Source organism: Molothrus ater, chromosome 4, assembly GCF_012460135.2.
Source record: "Molothrus ater isolate BHLD 08-10-18 breed brown headed cowbird chromosome 4, BPBGC_Mater_1.1, whole genome shotgun sequence".
In the NCBI taxonomy this organism is placed as follows: domain Eukaryota; kingdom Metazoa; phylum Chordata; class Aves; order Passeriformes; family Icteridae; genus Molothrus; species Molothrus ater.
The window spans coordinates 28,311,288-28,334,844 of record NC_050481.2 but is presented as its reverse complement, the minus strand read 5'-3'; the positions used below and the strand labels follow the sequence as shown (position 1 = coordinate 28,334,844).

General features: G+C 38.6%; 1 protein-coding gene across 2 annotated transcripts in view; it reads right to left on the bottom strand.

The window, feature by feature from the left end:
- Positions 1–756: 756 nt before the first annotated feature.
- The window catches only part of PPP3CA (protein phosphatase 3 catalytic subunit alpha), a 171,146-nt gene continuing 148,345 nt past the window's right edge, over positions 757–23,557 (bottom strand). Inside the window, exons 9-14 of one of the 2 annotated variants that reach the window (XM_036381734.2) lie at positions 22,639–22,764; positions 19,925–19,999; positions 12,298–12,382; positions 8,393–8,490; positions 5,701–5,730; positions 757–2,504 (exon numbers count right to left, since the gene is read on the bottom strand). In XM_036381734.2, the coding sequence (XP_036237627.1) occupies positions 2,311–2,504; positions 5,701–5,730; positions 8,393–8,490; positions 12,298–12,382; positions 19,925–19,999; positions 22,639–22,764 (608 nt within the window). In that variant the 3' untranslated portion in view covers positions 757–2,310. The remainder of the gene's footprint in view (positions 2,505–5,700; positions 5,731–8,392; positions 8,491–12,297; positions 12,383–19,924; positions 20,000–22,638; positions 22,765–23,557) is intronic. The other variant, XM_036381735.2, reaches the window with a different exon arrangement.

The following is a 23,557-nucleotide window of genomic DNA, read 5'->3' as shown; positions in this document are numbered from 1 at the left end:
GGACAAACAGCTCCACCTGGCAGACGAGCACACAGACTCTGTGCATCTGTGCTGCACTCTACACAATCTGAAATGAAAAGTTACATCTGAAATAGTCCCAGATATTATGAAACCTCTTTATTTTTGCCACCTGTCGTATCTTGTCAAAATTAGCAAGAGCTAAAGTGGGAAAAACATGTAAGAAAGCAGGCACTGAGCCTATATTTAATAATGGTACCTGAAAGGAGGGCTAAGACAATACCCACATCATTGCACCATTTGGCATCATCTGTCAGCTCTTCGCAGCATGATGGACTTGGGAAGGATGATGCTGAGCACAGTTAGGGAGAAAATGATAAGGCAGAGCTTTGACAGTTCTTCTCTGACTAAAAGAAAGGGCATTTGAAATAAAATTGTAATCATTGTAAATGATACTTGTTGACCTTTTTAACCACTCCAGATAAGGGGAAAACACAGAGGGCTTTTTTTAACTTGTGCACTCTACTTGTGGGTTACATCCCATTCATTTTAGTGAAAACCCAACGTTCGAACCAGACCTTGTGGGAAGTCTGCAGAAGTGAAGAACTGACAGAAGTCAGTAGCTGGGTAACACATGGGTTTATTTCTTGGTAAAGAACTGACCTTGAATCTTGAAACAAGTCACTCATCTCTTACACCAGCGGTCCTCTCCTGTCCACAGCAAAAGACAACAAGAAGCACACGCATGAGGTGCCTGCTGCGCTTCTGCCACTGAGACAGCAAGAAAGGGCAGGATGCTTAAGTTCATGCACATTTTTATTGAGTAGTAATATAAAATGCTTCTTTCATTGTTACAAGTGCATGCTTTGATTGCCAACATTTCGAAGTCAAATTACAAAGGCAAGGCTGTAGGCTGTAGTGAATTACTTGGGCACTTATACAATTGTTAAAAAATATCAATGGACTGTTTGTTTTGTTTCCTTTTCTTTTTTAGAATGAACCAGTTGAAACCCGTAACTGATATACAAAGGGAAAAAAGTGAAAAAATTACACATTTTGTGGCACATGACAAAACAGAACAAAATGACTAAACCATTATGACATTAACAGTTATCATGCATTTAGAATTTCACATGTAACTACAAACTTATTTAAATTTCACAAGGTTTGCTAAACATGCTACCCATCTATATGTGCACTGACAAGCTTATGTTAAAAACTTTAAGAATACTCTCCCCCCTTAGATTTTTCAAAGCTTTTTTTGATTACAAAATTTCAAAGGCATTAAGCATTTTCTTTTTAGAGAATATAAAGTACGCCAGTATACATACATTTCCAGTATAAGTCAGACCACTAAGCGCATTACAGTCCCATACAGGCCTATACAGCCATTTTTTTCTTAAAAAACATGCATAGGCAGATTTTTACAGAATATAGATGCTTTTCACTGCACTTAATATGGTGTCTTGTTCACTATACTTAAAAATGCACCACTCATATTTAAATTTAGCAAGCCACAACCAAGACTTGTTTTACCAAAAAAACCCCAGAAAACCTCCCAAACCAAACCCCCCTAAATATAAACAGCAAAAAAAGATAAATGTTATTATTCCAGTCTTTTTTTTAACAAAGAAAAAGATAATTGCCGCCAAATTAGTAAGGTAAGTGTTATATTTAAAGAAGGGCATTGAAGCACACTAAAGAAACCTGAGGTAAGCATAATCTGTACAAAATTAAACTGTCGCTCTCGCTCGCTCTCTCTCACTCTCTCTCTCTCTCTCTTTTTTTTGGCATTTTAAACAAATTTCCAACTTTTTTTTTTTCTTTTTTTCTCTATATTTTTAAAGAGTGCCTAATTTATTTCATAGCCATTGTCTGACAAGAGTAGCAAAACATTATCAATAAATAGTCCTTATTTAGTTTGTACATTTTGTTAAAAATGTTTCGATGTTGTAGATGTTGAGTGTTGCAACTGTAAACGTACAATAGTTAGTAAGAAATTAAACAAAGTTTTCATGTCCAGTAACATAATAAAAGGCCTTTCAGTAACATAGCTAGACGTTCCCAATGTAGTAGGAAAACATGTTCATTCCCCTAACTTTGCAATATATACCAGCACGAGCTTTCATTTTTCTACAAGCATTTAAAGGCATATCCAAAGGAGGTGTGTCTCCCCCACCCGCCCTCCCACCAAATTAAAGTTGACGATCTCTTTGTTGATGATTTTTGTAAACTGAATCCAACACCTGGCCCCCAGAGCAAACAAGCTATTATCAGAGGCAAGAACACCCCAGTGCTGACGTGCAGCAACCCCATCGCGCCCTGCAGCTCACCCCCCCTCCCAGACAGTGGTCACTGGATATTGCTGCTATTACTGCCGTTGCTGTCCGTGCCATTAGTCTCTGTGGAGATTGCCTTGTTGATGGAGTTAAGGTTGGCATCGGATGGCACGTCTCTGCGCGGAGGCATTCGCTCATTAATTCGATCTAAGCCTTTGGCCTCTTCGAAGCTAGTGATCTTATGCTGGGGTGAAAATCCTTTGATAGCTAAATAAAGGATTATTGAAAAATAAAATTAGCAAGGTAAAACTCTCAGCAGTTTTTCCCCCAGTTTAGCAACAAGTGCAGGAGTCCTTCTTTGGGAAGGCAGCAACGAGAAGATCTGACACCACCACCACCTCCTTACCACGCTCAGAAAGAGCTGGGGCTCACCACCACCGTCCCTTCCAACACAACTATTGTTTTCAACACAATCAACTTCCAGTATTTTGTCGTCCACTGGGGCTCTGCTTAGAACACCAAGACGCTGACATGAAACTACAGTTTGCACTTTGGAACCATGCTGAGGGCACAGCCGTGAGCTGGTGAGTTGGCTCTTGCTGTCACCACTTACAGCCTTACGGACACCGTGCCTTGCCCTAGTGCTCTTCATCAGGCAAAATTCCCACCTGACTGCCAAAGATCATGCAAAAAGTGCTGGCTGCTTCCAGATGGTGATGACATGGTGAGGCCACTTTGTGGGATACACATGAAAGCTAGGGAAGATCTGGGGTGACCCTACAACAAGTTGCCTTCTGCTCTCAACACAGGTGAGCTGCTTGTTGATTGCCTGGGGCAATTATCCTCCCTGATACAACCCTGGACTTCTGGAAAGCAGCTTGAGTCAAATGGCAGGAGCACTGTGCAACACGGATCAGGGATATTGTCATTTTGGACAGCTATACAGTTTAGCTCAGGAAATGCACTGACAAAGGACCAAAGTTCCAACTGAGGATTTATGATCTGCCCTTTAGCAGCAACATTGGTGAGGCCATACCAACCTCAGAAGGAAGCCACAGGCTGAGGAATGTACTCACAGACTGCGATTTTTATTTTATTCTCTCTCTAATTGAAGTGTTGCAGATCTTTAGATTTAAAGCAAAAGAGAAAAAAAGCACTGTAGGCAAACAGCAGGTCTCAGCCCCGTAGATCAGCCTTCTTTGTCTTTTTTCTCTTATGTGTACCAAATCAGTGCACTCCACTTCCAGAACTGGAATTTCTGCTAGGCCTTTATTATAATATGCCACAGAGCAGAAATGGTGCTTTAGTACCAGGAAACTGCAAACTCCCTAGGGAGAAAATCGTAGGGGAGTTTCAGGGAACCAATTCAGTATTCCTTCTCCCCTTTTCTCTTCTCCTTTACCCCCAAATACTCTCCTTCCTATGTCGAGTCCCGATTCTGGACAAGCTGGTAACTTCTGTTAAAAAAAAAGCCTAACACATCCAAAACCCCTGATACATCAGGGGATACAATACCAGAACATCCCTGGTACCAAGCTACCACTCCTTGTATTTAGTGGGGAGCAAGAAAAGGCATTTTTTCATGCTGGTTGTGCCAACCTTTCCTGTGAAAAATGATAGATCCTGTTTGCCTGAGGATTTAGTTGTTTAGCCAGTTTCACAAATGTTTCATTGGAACTTTGTGAAGTGCATGGTTTTTAACATGTATTATACTTCAACTCAGAAAAACAACAACATAATGGTGATTAGTCAAGTGAGCAGGGACAGAGCAGTGAAAACAGAACAGGTTGTACAGTAAGTTTTCTTAAGGTTTGCCTTTTGGGTTGTTTTTTTTTTTTTTAATTTACCTTCTACCACAAAATGAAGATGTCTAACAAGCACCCATGCCAATCCCTTAGAGCAATAGTTTAATGGATGGCTACATTGAAGCTGAAGCAGTTGCCATGTCCTGGAGCTTGCCAGCAGCACAGCCCAGTTGGTGTTACTGGGCCCTGAAGGAGAACTGGTGAAACTTCTCCTCCATCAGAAGCTTCACCTGTGTGGAGCAGTAGTTGTAACTATGGTGACAGTGGCTAACTAGCAAGGATGGCAAATCAAGAATGAACTTGAGGGGTGCATGTTGCTGGCATGGGGGCACATTAAGGGATTGTATTTCCAGTAGCCACATTATTGTCTGTAACACTAAGGAAGGTGCTCTGCTGTAGTTGCTGGTCAGACAACGAATATTAGCAGGTTACATTGAGAGTCTACTAAAACACAACACATAGTCACAGAAAATCACAGAAAACAGCCAAACTGTCAACAAGAATGCACACTGCAGATTAGAGATTGCTGATAGGAATAGATAATTCCAACATAAATAGCAGCTTACTCACTGCTATTTAGAAAGCAGTTGTATTTTCTCTTACATGTTTGTTCTGTAATTTTAATCACTGCTTTAAAAAATTCAAAAACAAATTCAACTGGCCGAAATGGCACATCTTACCGAAGGACAACAATCACCAGATTTTTTTTTTTTAATTAGTTAAAAAAAAAGACCCACAGAAAATTTGAGAGGGGCAAGAACAAAATACAACTGAAGAATTTTGTTTTAAAGGGGAATTCTGAAAATTCTTCTTCCAAAACTTTGTAATACTGAACAAATATTGTACATCTACATTGCAATACATGGTTACTTAGCTTTTACTTGAAGTGTTCAAAATTGTTAAGGGTTAAATTAGAGGTCTGTCAACAAAGCACCAGTTTTCAATACTGAGCATTCAGAAATCTTCTAAGGCAGCCAGTCACTTTATATGCAGCTAAAATGGTGCCCGTGTTAATGGTTGCTCTAACGTAAATATCCAGTGTGTAAACTGCCACTACCAAAAGAAGCAGACATCTTGCAGACAAATGTCTTGTGTTGTTTTACTTTTAAAGGGAAACAGAAACATGCTGTACTATAACAAAAGACCAATAAAATTTTTTCATTAGTGATCTAAAAGAAAGGAAACAAACTGAAGCATAAATAAAGAAAAAGTGGAAAAGAAACAACAACAAAAAGAGAGAATATATAAAAAGCTATGTGTTTTCTTTGACCAGAAATTGCTGAGGATAGTTTGAGCCAGCCTCCAGTGCACAGCTTTTGAGCTATGTGTCACAAAGCATTTATGAGCTGCTGCCAAGTTATGTCCCGTGAAATCTGAGTTCCCTGATCTCCTCCTGTGGCATTACTCAGTGCTTAATTCAACATACAGCAATTCCAACGTGTTTGTAACTTACAGAAAGAGAAAAACCTCAACAGCAGCAACAGAAAGAAAAACCAAAAGAACACTTTCCCCTTTAAAGCAATTACATTTTGGTTAATATCGAGCCACGATTGTTAGCCCAACACCCACACAATCTGTACAAGCTACAGCAAAATGAATACACCCAGCAGAGCCCTTATCTGTTGTGGCACCAACAGAAAGGGGACTGGCCAATTTACCTTCATCAGCCTCAATAGCCTCAACAGTAGCTGAAGAGAAGAAAGGGGTAGCAAAACGAATGAGAAAAAATGAGCAGAGGATTCAACTCTAAGAACAAGTCAGTGAATAGCAAAGGAGCTACAACACTAATGTTACTGTAAGTGCTGGATTTTGGCAAAACAGACACACAGAGAAATGTTTAGACAAAAACAATAATTTGCAGATTAAATTAAGCTAGAGTTTGTTTTAAAGCAGAAGTTTCACAAACTAAAAGTTTTTAAAGACATATTTAAGAAGTTTTCTTTTGACTCAAAAGAACTACAAAATGTAAATGTCTTCCATATTGCACATCTGACCTGAAAAGGTCATTATATAATTGTCCCAGCTCTCAGTAAGAGCAGTTTGACTTGCCCTGTCAAAAGAGAACAAAAAATGGCATAAAGCCATTGCACAAAATTCATACAACTTACAACATCAGCCTGAAAAGTACTGGTGCCAGTACAAGACAAAGGAATTCCATATACAACTTAACAAAATTATTTTCCCTCTCCTGACTAAAAGAAACATCCCCACAGCATGGGATCCTCAGAAAGCTTGGCCTTTGCCTGTAACCTTGCCCAGTCTGCTCCATCTGTAAACTTTATTTTTGTCAACACAGTCCCTGAAAAACATTTTGCTAATATTTTATTTAAATCAATGGATGCAGATGTAAGATTGACTGTTGGACCTCCAAAGTTGCAAAGCCTGGTCAGAGAGAGCAGAGCTTGTAACTGGGAGATTGCTGCGATGTTATGAATACCATGTTATCGCTATTATGAAACCATTAATGGTTCTTAAACATATACTTTCATTTGAGTTTTACCCATCAGCTTTGGTATGCATTTTTTTTTACAGTCAGAGATTTAGAAGCTGATGCAAATCATTAAATGCAATCCAATATCTCAAATATTTTAAAAGAAATTTTGATTTTCAAGAATTTCTCTGGTTTAGAGAATAGTTCAAGAAATCAAGTTTTTAGGAAGTCATGTCTTCTTTTTTGTCTTGTTTTCCCCTACGTAAAACCCAAACGTGTATTTTTTTTTAAGTTAGGATGTCAAATATGGATTAAGATATATTCTAAAATATCTAAACTATTATCTTGCTGCATGGGGAAGTGAGAGGATTTAACCCTCATGCACCAAGGTAAGCCTATGCCTCTCAAGCAGCAGAGCAAGAGAGATGGCTAAAAAACAAGGAACAAAACCAACGCAAACTTAAAAAAAGAGGAATCATGATAACTAGGATGAAAAATTAAAATGAATAACAAGATCCAAACCAGCACTGACACATTAGAAAAAATGAAGACTAAAATGTATACTTCCACAACAGAACATACTACTCATATTTTCTGTTAATACATATGGCAATATGTGTGCTTAACAGAAACTATATGAACTTCAGAGTATTTGGTGAATGGGGTACTGTGTGTTAACTAATGCAGAAGCTTGTATATAGTAATGTTTTACTGAGCCAGAATACTGCAGTATGAGGAGATTTTCTTTTAGCTTTTGTAACAAGAACATTTGGCAATTTTCTCAAATTTATTTCAATTCCTAACATTTTGCCAGGGCAACAATAGCAGTTTCCTTGGACCAAATTTTCTGACAAATGTAAAGCAACTATGTGGAGAAAAACCTAGGTGAAGACCACAAATCCATTAAGAAAGGCCTCCTGTGAAATCATATTGCAGCATTTCAAAGCAGAACGTTACTATGTCCATCACACACAAGTCATCAACAAGAAACAAGAGAAGGGAAAAAAGTGGAAAAGGAGGTTTACCACCGTATACCTGAATCTTCTAGATTAAAGAGACAGTAAAGGGAAAAATACAGAGAAAGAATGCTCCAGGAAGGAAACAGGAAAACAAGAGGCTGAGACTGTGTCAAGGTTATAAAGCATTTCTATTTCTTACATCTACTGCCAATAGAACCTCTATAATTGAGAGACCTTTATGTGTGCCTGCAATACACTCTACAGCAATACACACAGGGAAAAAAAGGAGAGCTTCCAGTAATAAATTAAACACTTTGCACTCCTTATTCCATAAGGAAACAAAGGCAGTCCTACCACAGACTTACCAATTTCCTGTAACAAGAAGCACTTGGTATAAAACTGACAATCTGTATTGTGTTTGTGTACAAGGCAAACACTGTGTTTGTAAGAGCCTCCCTTCACTTAAATCAGAGTGGAATTGTTCTCGTGTTGTCGCCTAGAATTTCTAGGAGAGAAAATCTAATTCTAGACCTATTTTCCACTGGTGGCTCTCTATGAGGAAGAACAAATCAGATAAAATAAGAGTTTGAGTGTCATTAGCTAAGTCGAACCTTCAGTACTCCACGTATCAAGAGCTGCTCTTTAAAAAAAAAAACCCAAAAGATGCTCTGAATTGTGGAAAGAGTGCACTTAACATACAATCCTGAGCTATCATTCTGAACTGTTGATTTTCAGGGCCTCCCCCCTTTTCTCTAAAAATTGATGCTAAGTAGTAAGTCTTGAGATGTGGCCTCCCATAAACTGCTCACAAATGCTCCAGCACAACAAACTGCCTGGTTTTATTCTACCCTTTATGTTTTTTTTTCCTGAGACAGCTGTGGTTACTTTTCTTAGGTTCTGCAGTTGAAAACCAATTGTTTTTTTGTACACAGGACAAGACACAAGGGCAAACAGGCTTACCGCTTTGCAGTGTTTGTTTTCCTCCGGAGAGCACACCACTGGGCAGCATTCCTGTCGGAGTCAAACCTTTCAGCGTCAGCACACTCTCACTCTCTTCTCTGCAAAGGTTAAAGAAGAAATGAAAAATAAACCCACCAAAAGTAAGTAAATGTCTTTGCTAAAAACACGAGATATGTTTTAGACATCTTAAGCTACACATGCCCTGCAATGATTTTGTCATCATCAATCTCCTTGCCAAGATAGACTGGATTTGGTGATGACATCAGCACCAGTGAAGTCCCCTTCACTGCTGTGTACATTTGTTAAACCTTTGCATCACACCATATGCAACTCCTACTGCAGTTAACACTATAACCCGTGCCTATGGAACAATACATCTGTCAACTCAAATATGACAGGAGAAGGACCAGAAGGACCAGCTATTGCTAACAATGCATTTAGGCATTTTACACTGTGTGGTCCAAAAGCAACTTAAACTGTTAGTTTGCTCTTGTCTGCACTAGCAGGCAGGTGCATTATTTATTGATGACCACCAGCCACTTAAAGAAAGGCAGCTAAAAGCTCATTAAAATTAATAAGCACTTCCATCCTTGCTAGTAATGTCCTTAATACTTTTGTATGCTAAAAATAATATGGATTAAACAAAATTATTTTATGAAACTGAAATATGCTTTGCTGGTCTCCAAATACATAGAGTTTTTAAATATATGGCTAGAGGAATACAACAGCTCTATCCAGAGAAGCCTTTAAGTACAGCTTTCTACAAGGACTGTGATGCTGCCTATGATGACATACTTTCTCAGCAGCAAAACTGACCCCAATTCCTTAAGAGAAACCTATTTTGAAGTGCTTTACTTTGAAGTATATAATGACATTAAGCTGGAGGAAGCAAATACAAAGACAGAATTTAGTTCCACATTCACTTGAGGATAATGTGGTTTTGTCTATAAAAACTGTCTCTCAGCAATTCTACTACTTACAATTTTCTTTGGACCTACATGCCCTGAATGATTCACGTATATGAAACAACTCTTGTTTACCTACTACATATACTCTTCCAGTTCTATTTTTAGTTTGAAAATAATTCTGCTTGCACTCACTTTTCATTATGTAATAGTCAAAATCAAATTGTGACCATTTTGTTTGCAAGTTTCCCAAGCAATTAAAACTAATGCAAGAGCAAAATATTTTCAGAATTAACAGAGTATTTTTATCATCAACAGTTACACAGCAAAGCTTTTGCTTTCTCTCAATTATTCAGTACAGTTACCTATATATATTTTTTTTTAATTAAACCTCAATGGCACTTTTAGCTTTACCCTCATGGGTTAAGTTTATTTACTGTATTTTTATTATCTTTAAACTGAATGTGTACAAGAAAGATGTGTGTCACAAATATCATGATGTTTTAGCCTTCAGTATTCCTTCATTTCTATTTGATGTCATTTATTTTTATTTTTAAAAAAAGGATAATAGACTGATTAAGTACTTTATTTACCTCTCTCCAGTCTAAATACACCAAAAGAAAAGTCAGAGTTGAGAAACAAAGTTGGAGAGAGTCAATGACAAGGAATCATGAAGTCTTCCATTTAGCTAAAGCCAATCCTTCTACAATACCTATTTTCATCAAAGCTCATTTATAACATTTGAAACTCAATACAACACTATTTTTATACCTAATTTTTTACACTAAAATGGCTGAAATTATTTCAGCTTTACATTCAAGTTACATCCTTGAGGAAAGGGACCACTCCAGCCCAAAGAAGAGATGACTAAATTCTTTGCAGATGGTCAGATTAGGTGCTAATCTTTCAGAAAGATTTCAAGAAATAGTGAAATAAATTTCATAAAACACAATGACTCAAACAGGAACTTCAAAGATTTCCAGAGCAGGTTGGTATATAGACAGATGATAGATGGTGGCGCTGCTGATTTCTTCCTAGGGTTACACACAATTACCTGACACTTGTGTCTTACATGGATTATGCTGACAAGACAGAAAAAATATCCCAGGCTTTTCTACAGGAATAGTATTTGCAAGATTACCTTGTGAAATTTTTACTGCCCAGCAGCCTGCCACCTAGCTGAGGGGAATCAGCCTTTCTCAGAAACAAAGATAACAGGTATCCCAGTGGTGGCTGGGATGAAATGTCACTCATCCCCCTGGAAGACTTGTCACCAAAACCATGCATTGCAGGTCCTGTTTATTTGCTGACTATGCCTTGGATCACAGTGAGGATGTGCTGTATTTGCTGGTTAAAGCTAAGGGAGAACAAATCACTCTTCATCTTCATTCTTTCCTGCAAAGCTTTCAAGGCCATCAATAATCAAGAGCGGTAAAAGGCTGTGGTGGTTTTGGCTGGGGTAGACTTAAGGTGTGGGACTTAAGTGTATCATTGTAGAGAGAGCATAGGCAGGAATTATTCTGTATCCCTCTTCCATCCTTGAAACCATTGAAAAGCTTCTGCCCTACAGATCCCTTTGAAGAAGTCTGACACATGGCTGATGTCAATCATCTGTAAGTTGTACAACTTCAAATATATCAGCTGATCATGCAACTTCAGATCCTTCTGCTTATTAAAGTTCACAACTCTTGTGAACTAATCCTATATTTTAAAAGGTGGTTCACAACAGAATACAGGCAATCCAGAAGCTGTGGTTCAAGGTTATGGGAGAAAGCCAAGTTTCCCAAACTTTATTTGCTCAACTATCATTAGAGGAAAATAGTTGTGCTGTTTTATGAAGGTGGTAGCAGCCACCTCCAGGCTCTCTGCCAGACTTGGTACAGAGAAGCAGGTGGAAACATTTGATTGCTCCCCCATCTTGTTTAAGGAAAAGGCATGATGCCAACCTGTTTTCTTTTTATTATGGGCACCACTTTGAAGTAGCTCATGCATCATCAGTAAGTCAGTTGTAATACTCTGGGATCCCCAGGTACAAGGCCCTCCATCTCAGTTTGCTATTTAAAGCTATGCTGCTGCAATCTGCAAGGCGTGGGTGAACTGCTGTGCCCATGCAAAGCCCTGCAGAGAACCTGCCCACTGCTGGCATGCTGCATCCAAAGCAAGCAAGTCGGACGTTTCCACTGAAATTAAATAGTGGATTCTTCAAGTAACTATTTTATTTATTCTTCTTACATCAATCATGAAATCATAACAGTAAATGTTTTAGAACTTCCATGATTTTTTTACTAAGCATAACCCCATCAACTGACTCCAGCAGACCAACACACAGCTTCCTGAGGAAAAAATCACTCGCTGAAAGGGAGGGAGAACTGTATTTTCTATATTTAGACTTCAGCACAGTACAGCATGTTTTCTCTTCTGCTCAGAGACATCAAATGGAGAGCTCTAAACATTGGGTAGCAATTAGTTACTCATGTTCATGTGTTTGGGGGAGTGCAGCCTAAAGGAGCAAGTCGCTGTTGCCTGCACAACCATTTCCTGGATTTCTAGGTAAATGACCCTAATGCTTTCATCTTTAGTCATCATTACTCGTGGCTGTAGCAACATCTGTGGGTGACAAAGTGTGACAGCTGACTTCTTTTTAATGAGAGGTGATGTATAACATACCCTTTCCCCACATTTAACATTTGCCTCACAGGGGCTAGAAGTTAATTAGTACACCTGGTCAGTAAAAGTTTTTAAAAATGGTAATTGGATCTTTTTTGCTGATGTCTTTTGTTTGTTTCATATTCAGCAAAAGCCCTGAAGAAGACTATTCAGAGCCAAAATAAATAGCACCATTGTATAAATAAAACAATCTCTAAAAGGCTGCAGTAGAACTCAGTTGGGTGGTATACTAAAATAGCATATTTGCTGTTTGATTAACTGTTGAGTGCTCTAAGTAACCACTGAAAGATATCATTCAACACTAAAAAAAACTAACCCAGCATAAAGCCTTACCTCAACACTGAGAAAACTCTAGCCATTTTTCCTATTGCTCGTATCTTGTTCCTTATAACCTCCTTTCGAGCAGCAGCTGTTGCACCTATGGAAAAGACATTAAAAACCGTTATAGGGATTTGTAAATAATTTATCACTAAATACTTTCAATACTAAATACAAGAAACATCATATTAATGCTACAGTTTGCCAAACTAAGCCACATTTGCAATCGAAACTGAAAACACTTTTTCTCATTCCTAGTTAAAAATTATTTAAAGATAATAAAGCCTAAGGGCAGAGAACTAGAAACGAGCATGAGATGGCAGGGGTTGTGTTTGCTGGCAGTGGCAAAGAGAGTTCTACAGAGCAAATTCATTCTAATCACTTCTATGGACTGCTCAAAATTACAATTGCTTTGAAATTTGTACACTCATGCAATACTCTGCCTTTTAAAAAAGGTATAGTGCAACAGACTACAGTTTGGCTGAGTTTCAGGTGTACTTGTTACTTGTGTATCATCAAAATCTGTACATGCAAGAGGAACCACCTGAATGGAAAAAAGCAAACAGGACTTATTACAAAGGATCCCCCACATCCCCAAGAAAATGTTCTGTTACACTCAGAAAGCCAGTTTCATTAATTATCACAATCAGAACCACATACATCTACATCATGAAGATTTCTCCTAAAGGTTTCTGAAGGACAGCCAACCTTGACTTGTGTGGATGCTGCCTGACAACTCCTGCCTGTTCAGACACCACTACACATCAGTGCAATGCTTCCTTCTCTGTTACTCCAGAATTCAAGGGCAAAAATGAAAATTTCTGTTTTCAAATTCTAACAAATTGATCTATTTTGTAGAGCCCATCAGGGAAGCTATATCAGCAGAAAGGGGTAAAAATGAGGAGGACAACATTAGTGAAGAATATGCTTGGATGAAACCAGACAAGTAGCGGCGGAATCAGAACTGGCTTCAGTGTGCAACAATCCAACACCTCCCAACACCACACATCATCTTTCCTGCCCTGAAAAACTGTGTGACAGGAGCTCAATGTCACGGAATTCATGACCTCAATGGACTTTTTAAAGGGATAGCCCACAGACTAAGAGGAATGATATCTGTGTGTTTATCTGCCAAAAACACGAAAGGTGATGGTGTACTGGAAAATGTGGGACCTGCTATGATATATCAGGATATTGTCCTGGTTTTGGGTGGAATAAAGTTAGCTTTCTCCTTAAAAGATACTCAGAATGATGGCTTTCAAATCTCCCACACATAAAGATAAAAATATAGAGCAAATATTAAAACATATAAAGATAAAAAGAGATATGAACACTTGGGCATAAATGTCTAATTCTAGACAATAAAGAGTGGGAGAAACAGCTATAATTCAGCTGTAACTGAATTAATGTAATATACTTTAAACAGCTTAATGAAAAGTTTAAATAAAACAGGACTGATTCAGCTGGGTTCTCCAGGAACAGAAGGTAGTACCTTCCTGCCTCAGTACTATGATCTCACAGAACTGTACTCTCAAGACAGACAAGACATGGTTTTCAGCCTTTCCTATTCTGAAAACACTTGAGCATGATTTTTCTTCCTTTCTTACCCCTACACAGCACAATCCCTACTTGCTTATTACAAGTCCACACTGTTCTGGTGTATCGTATAAGGATATCCAAAAAATTGAACAGCAACTAAGACTGTAGGATATTTGAGAACTGAAAACTGGAACTGTAATTTATGACTGAAGTGAAATATAATGTCCTACATTTAAATACAAACTAAGAATAGAGAAAAACCCCCTCCTTAATCATAAAACACAACCGGCTCAAAGGGAGTATTTTGTATCTCATTGATACACATAAAGGTTACTAAAAAAACATACTTAAAAAAGAGTTTGGTCGCCACTGAATTTCCTAATGTGTCACAAATATGTGAAAATGACATATGCTTAGTAAACATTACGAATAATTTTATTTATCCTCTCTGGCTTTATTAACAAATGTACTCGATATTCACAATGTTTAATTGCTCTGTTAGTTTTGACTGAATATCACTAACCTCACAGTATGTGGATTTCTTAACTGTTTATACATAAACCTTAAACTCACATTCCAAGTGTGTCTAGTTTAATATTTTGAAATTCACTATTACTGCAAATCCTGATTAATTACTTGAGCTATACTTAAGCACAGACTGATGTGAAAGTAAATGGGTCAAAACCTGAGAACTGGCTATAGGTAAAAGGGTTAATTTTAGCCCTTGCAAACATTGCCTGATATTCTCTTAAGATTCTACCTTCTTTTCTTAGAACCGCATACTCATTTAGGCTTGAAAATATCTTGAAGATATTCAAATATCTAAACAAACCCTTTTTGAATGAAGGAACTAAAAAAAGAAATTTAAAGTTGAAGTGTAAAAATTATTTAGGGGGTAATATAAAAGCTTTGAATCTTACTTCAGTGATTTAACAAGTTCTATTGGATTTTGGATTGGTATCAAAACACAGAATCTGCAAGCCAGCTATGAAGGATTATAAAAGGTAATTTAAATGTTCAGGTTAAGAAGCACAAGAAGGAAAAAAAGAGTATAAATGCTGACAATACTCTGAGACGTAGGATTGAGCAGATTTAAAACAGTGCTGAGTAAAAAAGTCAACCCCAAATCTCTCACTGGTATCCTCATATATATTATGTAGTTAAGCATTAGGAAAATTAAGAAAACTTGACCCTTCCAACTTATTGAATACCTTTCTTCTGTGCATAAATGGGATCTTCTTGTGAATTCCAAAGAGGGGAAAAGAAAAAGATCAGTGATGTTTGTAGAATGAAAATAAAAAATAATACAGAACATTTGACAACATCAACGGAAGTGTAATGTTTAAGTAAAGTCTGAAAAACAGAAAAGAAACAAATTAAGCAGAGAACATCCAAAAGGAAAGAAACAGGTTGAAATGAGAGGGGAAAAAGAAAAAAAAAAAAAAGAAACCTTTTCAGCTTAAAGCCTTGTTAGTAGGTTTTGCAGGAAATCAACATGCAGGCAGGAGACCAGCAGCAGTGTCACCACCTCTCCAACACAGACTTTCTCCCGCTTTGATAAAGCTAATCACTTCTCAAAACCAGCCCCACCCTGGCCATATGGGCTGTGCCTGTGTGATGATGCCTCTTTCGTTAAAAAGGGTCAATCCGATTGCTCCAGTTCTCTCACAGAGAAGCTTACTGTCACAGGCACGTCTGCCTCTCCAAGAGCATCTGTGCCACCCGCTGCACGCCTGCCTTTGTCCAACTGCTCCAGCAGCTCTCAGCAGCAAATGCAAATGCCACCACTGTGCAAGGTACTGCATTTTAAAATCAGCTCTTTGAGGGCAAGACAAGTGCAGCTCTTGGTGCCCAGGCACAACTGCACCATGGTCTGGGGACACTGGGCACCTAGTGCAGGCTGCTAGGTTGGTCCAGAGGCAGAGCACACCGATGATGCGGCTCACAGGAAAATGCTTTGGACATGGAAACAACCACATCTGACCAAATCACAGAGTCAATAATAAATACAAAGATTACATTAAAATGCCACTCTGTCACCAACTCACAGAAATTAAGTATGCACTGCAGCCCAGCCTTACTGGTTTGGAGGAGAACAAATGCAAACCACTGGGAAAACCCCTCAGTTTCTCTCCCAGCTAAAAATCAACTCATTGCCAAGCTAAGACGCTCTCATCAGGCAGTACCATGAAGGTCTGTATCAAGATATTGGTAAGTAACAGACCTAAGGACAAGACCCTTGCTTTTGCTCTCTCAGTCTCTGTTAGTTGCTGCTGAGCTGGCTCCAGGCACAGTTGACTGCAGTGAGATGTGGCAAATGTCATATACTACTGTTTACAGCAGAGCCAGGTTATGACTGGCAGGAGACCTTTGACTTGGGAATTCTCTATAGGTTGGAACTACAGCACTGTGTTGGGAAGCTGTTTTCCAACAAAGGAATAAATGCTGTAGCTAATGGCTCTGACAGTGGCTTTTCTGTGAGAAGGCTGAGAGCTACACTGTTGAAGGCAATACAAAAAAAAAATTATAGATAATTTAGGAGTGTCTTCATGCCAAATCATGGTAAAGATGCATACAAAGCAAGCAGTGCATTTGTGTCAAATTGTTTATTGCATTATTGTACCCTTTTAATTAGCAGTTTAGTTTATTCAATCAAATGCATGAGGCCAGAAATGTTGCTAATTAAAACAAAACAGAACTCTGACTGTGTGCTTGCTAGGTAGAGGTATTTGCAGCTCCTGTTGCTAAGTGATATGTTTGATGCACAAACATACAGCACATGAACTAACATTTGCCCAAGACATTTTTTTCTGGACCAGATTATATTGCAACCACCACAGCAAACAGGAAAGAGAAAGTACAGCAAGAGGAAACTATCAGAGATAAGGAAACTTGACCTATCATGTTCTCTCATTTTTAAAGTGAGTGAAACCAAAAGGCCAATACAGGCCAGCAGGGACATATGGGATAAAGGGCACTACGATACTTAGGCTTTTTTCACAGTAAGCTTATACAGAAACTGCCTACAACAAATTGATCAGATCCCCATGATGTGTTTCCTTGAGGGGGGGAAAAAAACAGTGAGGGGGCAGGGAAAAAAAAAAAAAAAGGAACACATGCTGTTGAGCATCCTGCTTATGGCTAGATGCAACATACATGACTCAGAACTAAAAATAATAATAAATGAAAAAAGGGCTCACAAGAACACCATGCAGTGAAGTCAGGCAATACTGATGGGGCTTTGTTTTGAAGGAAGGAATGAGAGGGGAAGACAGAAGGCAAGAAAACGTAAAAGAAGGTAACGAATGATCAGTGCAAACCATAGTGATGGACCATTCTCACTACATGTGGGAACCCAGGTCAGGGCATGTTCAAACTGCAAGGAGAGAAAGGAAATCAGCAGCGAGCCCTGAAAACTATTGATGATCTAAAAATAGCAATGATTTTTAAGAATCATTCCATAAAACAAAATGCATCTGCTGTTGCAGATATCAGGTGGTTCCTACTATGGTGAATACTGCTAAAAAGAAATCAGCCAGTAAACAGGACTAGTCCTCCAAGGAAGCTGGACAGAAATTACTGATGAAGAACAGTGGAAATATTGAGCCACTACAAGACTGTCAGCAGACAGTCCTTACAGAAACAGCTTTGATTAAACTGGTAATCATTCTGGTCTGTTTCACTGAGAACACAAATGAAACACATCTTGTACTTCTCTTCCCCAAAAGGCAAGGCTTTAAAAAAAAAAAAAAAAGAAGAGGGAACTCGACAGCTCGACTGAAAGAGAATTTTTGTTTGCTGTACAGATAAGAAATCAGAACCCACTAAGAAATCATTACAGATATCAGCTTCTATTTAAATTTAAATCACCATCAAATTTACTTCTATATCAGAATCCTTCAGTCTCTTCCATGTGTATGATCCCCATGAGCCTAACATGTCCATTGGGCTGTAGGTAAAAGTGAGAGCTCACAGCAAGCTGCAGCACCATTGCCACAGAGCCCATTTTACAGTTCCAAGGGGACTGATTACCTGGGAAAGCAGACATGAACATATGCCAGCTCTGGTTTTTAGCTACACATGCTAAAGACAACTACATTTCTAGTATCTTCCTTGCCATAATGTTTTACACAGAGAAATCATTCATACAAAAAAACCTGAGAGCAGATTTAGGTAACTGTATTAGTGGTACAGCAATAGGAATGGTTTAGTTATTCCTCAGCTGGAAGGAAACTTTACTGCTGTTAGATATTGTTACACAGTACACACACATGCAAGCCCAGAGCATTCCAGCCTGTCTCCCTGCTCAGACACCTGCAATGCTGCAAACTCCAGGTGTGGAGCAGTGCCATGGCAAAACTCCCAGGGAGGTGGGATGGGGGTTCACTTGCCTCTCAGAAAAAACACAGTAAATACAGAGACCTCCTTCAGCTGGAGAGGGCTGCTGCTCAAGACCCCTAACACCTCCCTATTTCTGATTCTGCTTTTGAAAACATGTTCCTGAACTGTAACTTGGGGATGGGAATGATGACACTCCAAAGTTTTAGAAAAAGAGTACATAGGCATTGGCCTGTCTATGCCCAATGGAAGCTTACAGTACAACTTTAAAAGGAAGTATTAGGCCAAGGCTGAATTAATTTAGAAATCTTTCCCCTAAAGTCTTTCCTTTGGCATTGCAATCAGTGGAATTTCAGCCTGTGCTTAAGAGCTTTGTTGAGCCAAGGATTTTAAGCACATGGTTTGTTGCTACTGTATTTAACTTGACACAGTTTTTACTCATCGTATGCCTCCACACAATTTCACACACTACTTTAATTACACAGTAGTGACTTATTTAAATTTCATGAGGAAAAAAAATTGGGCACAATATTCAAACAGGTGTTTTCTTCTCTTCACTGATTACCAGTTTCAATAATTCAGTCTTTGTCCCAAGTCCTGCAAGATAATTGTTCACGTCCACACTCTGTGGCCGATGCAGAACAGGGAATTCCATCTGGTTTTTCAGAATAAAATCAAAGTACTATCATCTATACCAGTCTTCTCCATCACAAAGGAAACATTTTGCAAAATCTGTGACCTAGCTTCCTAGATTTGAAAGAGAATCTTAATTATTAATTACAACTTCATTAAACATTTGTCTTACTTGAAAGTTCTCCATTTGCCTAGTTCATTCATTCTGCCTAAAACATCCTGAGAATATTCAGTAGTGTTAGATTTTTCCAGGTTCTTCTTTTTAAAATTATTTCTTAGTATTTCTGTCCTTTTCATATATTTTTTTTAGACAGATTATCTATGATTACTTTTCACAGATTTTTTTAAAACACTGAGAGCATTCAGAGTAAGAATGTCAGGGATACATGGGATTTTTTTCAGCTTTTCTCAATTGAGAAGGGACATTTTAGACAGCTGCTATTTATTCTTGCAGAGCCTAACAGAAAATTATGTCTAAGAAAATAAACTGACTTTTAAGAATCTACAAGTTTTAGGATACAAGTACAATTTACAGTCAAACCAACAGGTACAGGGCAACTAATCATCATATAAACGTCAACCCAAAGGATAACAGAAGTGACCGTTTCTGTCTTGGAAGAAATGTCAGGTTAAAACATTTTCTATCTGTGTTTACATGCTTATTTTTAAAGATTCTATTGCTCTTGAAAGCCTTTTAGACACTCAAGTGCATCAAAAGAAGTGACTGAAGAAATACCTCAAGTAAAAGTCTTCCAAAGTCACACTATCAACATTTTGGGAAGGAGCTCTGCAGGAAGCATATTTCATTGACATAATGAAACTCACTATGAGAATACCTGTGATCTTTTGCATGAAATCATCTGCCTCCTTCATGACAACATAACCCAGATTTCGTGGAGGGAAATGCAAGTTTTTTAACCAGAAGAACGGATAAAGAAATGGTTTAGGTCAGGGCAGAGCCATTAATTCTTTCTGAAGCGTAATGGAAGCAAATCCATTGGAGTCCAGCACAACAGTTGCTTTCAGTGGCACAGAACTCAACTGGGACTCAGAAAATTATTTCATGGTTAGTAAATAAACTTTTAAAGCAATTCCAAGGCAAACAATCTCAACCAAGGGTAGAGGCTCTTACCATCAAATCCATCTTCCTCTGTTCCCAGTTCATCATCTGAGCAGATGTTCAGCACGTTTACCAGCATCTCTGTCACTAAAATGGAAAACAAGTGCAAAATGTTGATATTAAGCTTCCCTGGTCTGTCAGCCAACTCCAGCTGTAGTAGTGTGAATAAAAATTCAGCACAAAAACAGCACCCACTTTTTAAACAACAGGATCCGTAATATTAGAAGCTGAAAGCGTCCTGTGTAGCTTATAAAAAGCACAAGTTTCCACAAATATTTTTCCAAATACAATGAACACAACAAATAGACTTAAAAAAATCTGCTAATGAGCTCTCTTTTTGCAACTGTCAGTGAGGTAACATTTGTTTTCTCCCCCTCAACACATTTTTTGCTTTTCACTCAACTTGGATAACAAAATGACCCCTCTCCTGTTGCTCCTAAACTGCAATAGGATTTGATTTCCCTGCCCAGCAAATGGGAACAACATTCCATTGGAAAAAGGTACAAGAGGGATCATAGAGTATTTCTTTATTTATCCAGGTTTTGGACACCACTTCAAGTTCAACAAAACATTAACCTTTGTAAGATGTCCCCTTGAATTCAAGGGACAAATACAAATAGACCAGACAGTGTACATTCCTTAGAGGTGGAACTATTCTGTATTCAACAGATACATCACTATTGGAGAACTTAGGCCATATTCAGCTTGTTTACTTTGAAACTTGGGCATGAAAGGGTCAGCCACAGTCTGTCCCTACCTTGGTGTCATTTCTTTCCAGAGAGACAACTGTGAGACACTAACCAGAGAGCATACAAACTAAGAACAGTGGAAAAAAACAACCCCAGCTAAAACCAAAACCAAGAAAATGCAACTCAGAGAACAAAAAGGCCAAAGTTATGACATAAAATGTGAAGCAATTAGCAGATTAAGAAAAACTTTACTACAGCTACATGTAGTAAGCAACATTAAATGTGTTACCAGGCTTGTCTACCCTTGTACTGGCTACACAGGTTGAAACTTTAATTTTTTTAGTCAAGTAGTTAAAATTAAAAATTAAAAAAAAATTAAAAATTAAAATCCTCTTCTGTAACCACTATGAAGGCTTGGAAAATTAGAAGGGTGGGAAAAAGCTAGATTTTTTCCTACTTTAGTGAAGGATTTAATATTTTCCTCTGACAGTATTAGTGGAAAGACTTTCCACGTTAACAACAACCAGTGAAGCTAACAGCTTCCTACCTTGGTTGGCCTTTGAGGGAAAAAATCTATATTAAAAGAAAGGGAATAAATAACAAGTTGTGTGGAACACCAACTTACATCCTTTGAGTATTGCTTTGCATAGAAAGGAAAATACCTATTTCACTTCTTTGGGCTCTAAAATTTCCAAGAAATTGGTGAATGTGACCACTGGAAGAAATGAAGGAGGAAAAACCACCCCCAAGATGTAAGAAGAACGAGGAACACCATGGTGTCAGAACCTCAACCATTCTGGCCATGCATCCTGCAGCCCCACCTGAGCAGGTTGCTGATGGGAAGCCTCTGAGAAGTGACCTTCCAGGACTGCAATGTGTGTGGAGAACATGCCCAACCTAAAAACAGCCTGGCTGAGTTTACAGCCAAAGAAAATGAACACGTTTTATCTGCTTCACAAGAGTCCGCACACGCTTTAGTGACAATTATGTCATGTCTCCATTAGTGCAAGCAGCTGCCTATTCTTTGGTAATCCCTGTTTTATGGTCTATCTGCTTTGTCCACAGAGACCTCAGGTGTCTCACCAGCAGCTTTCCTCAAACAAAACAGTAGCTCAAAACAAAGCTGGTCATGACTGCAGGTATGAGACACAGCTGGCTGTATTTCCAGTTGCCTATTAAGAGAGAACTGTTATTCCAAGCAGCTTTTAAGAGTTTATTAGAGTTTTCTGGCAGTAATTTTTTGTTGCAGCAATACTCTATAATGGATGGATCAAAGCAAGCCTCATCTCAGGCACTGAATAAATGACTTGGGGTTTAGGCAGTTTGTATTTTGTATTAATTTAATATGCTAGACCAAAGTGTTCTCATGCCTTTTGTGTACTTGCCATTCACAGCATGAAGCTGCATTTAGGCAACATCAAGAGCATTAGGTTTCAATAAAATATCATTTGTGATCTTTAGACTCTTCTTGCCAGCGATGAGGCACCACATGTCCTGTGCAGAGAAGGGGCTGAGGAGCAAGTTTTGCTTCCTACTGGCATCCCTCTACTCTATCCAGGAACAGTTAGTCACACTGGCTCTTAATATCACCAGCTCTGTGTTTGCTGATGAAAAAGCAACCCACCCATAAAGGTAATGTGAGTAAAGATGCAACCCCATGTAGAGAAGTCTGTTGAGACATCCATTCAGCATTAAGTGATATCCAAGGGGATGTTCAAAAGCTTATAACAGAAAAACAAATCAGAATTTTGTTTAGCGAATGCACCTCTGGCCTGCAATGCCATAAAATCTATTTCTGCAGCAGAAAGATAAAGGTATCATCACCTAGAAAGAGTGGAAATTATAAAAAAATATGAGAAGTGTGATTAACCACTGGTAATTGCTTGCCCCTCTGAGCCCCATTTCTACAACTTTGTCTTCAAAAACAAGACACCCATCTTCAAATTATTCTTGTCCTTTAAAATAAATGAGGCTACATGCACAGTGACCAAGAAACCATTCTGCAGTCTTTAGAACAGAACTGATTTACATACGTACCCTTCTCACCAACAAACGGCAAGGACCAGGTAAACACATCCATGAAGTTTGGAAGCCAGTATGGATGAGGGGAGCAGTTGAACTGCCTGATATTCATAACATTGTTCTCATATTTCAATACTGCAGCTAGAAGGAAGAAAGAAAAGAAACAGAAGAGACATCAGCCATGTGTGTAACTGGCTACCAGACCAGGAATGAGGACAGCATGCACAGCCCACAGAGCTGCTCAGCAGCTTCCACACACTTGATCCAGTGGCACCACCTGAATGCTAGTTATAGTAGGATAAAGCCTCACTGAAGTGGAAAGCCATTTTCAGTCTGAAAGCAGTGTCAACAGCTTTCCCTGCCACTAAGATGGGCTGGTAAGTGAATTAATATCTCTGAGTAGTCAAGAACATGAGCTCTGGGATCTGCCACCAGTGAGGAATGAAGCAGAGTATTCAGAGTCCCCCATTTCACACAGTTATCTGAGCTCCTCACAACCATGCTTTGGAGATAACAGAATAAAGCATTTATGACTCAAAGTCTGAACACTGCTCTTCTGATGGACATTTTCAACATATTTCATTCACAGTATTGTAACTGAGAAGACATCTGCTTCTCACATTATGCAAACACTAGGCAGGCAAAAATGTGCTCCCTATAACACGAATCAATACTAATACAATTTGTCTTGCACCATTTAACATTCTCATCATTCTTATCAACACACAAACACACAGACTAAGTCTGTTCACAGGCAGAAATATAGATATTTATGCCACACCCACTTTTTAAAGCACTGCACCAAGTTCAGTGTTAACTACTGTTAATGGACTTCAGGCTCATGTCTGAAATGGTAATCCAAAAAGGTAGTTTTGAGATTATCACCAAAGTGACTTAAAGACATAAAATTCTTTAAACAATGCAGTTACAGGAG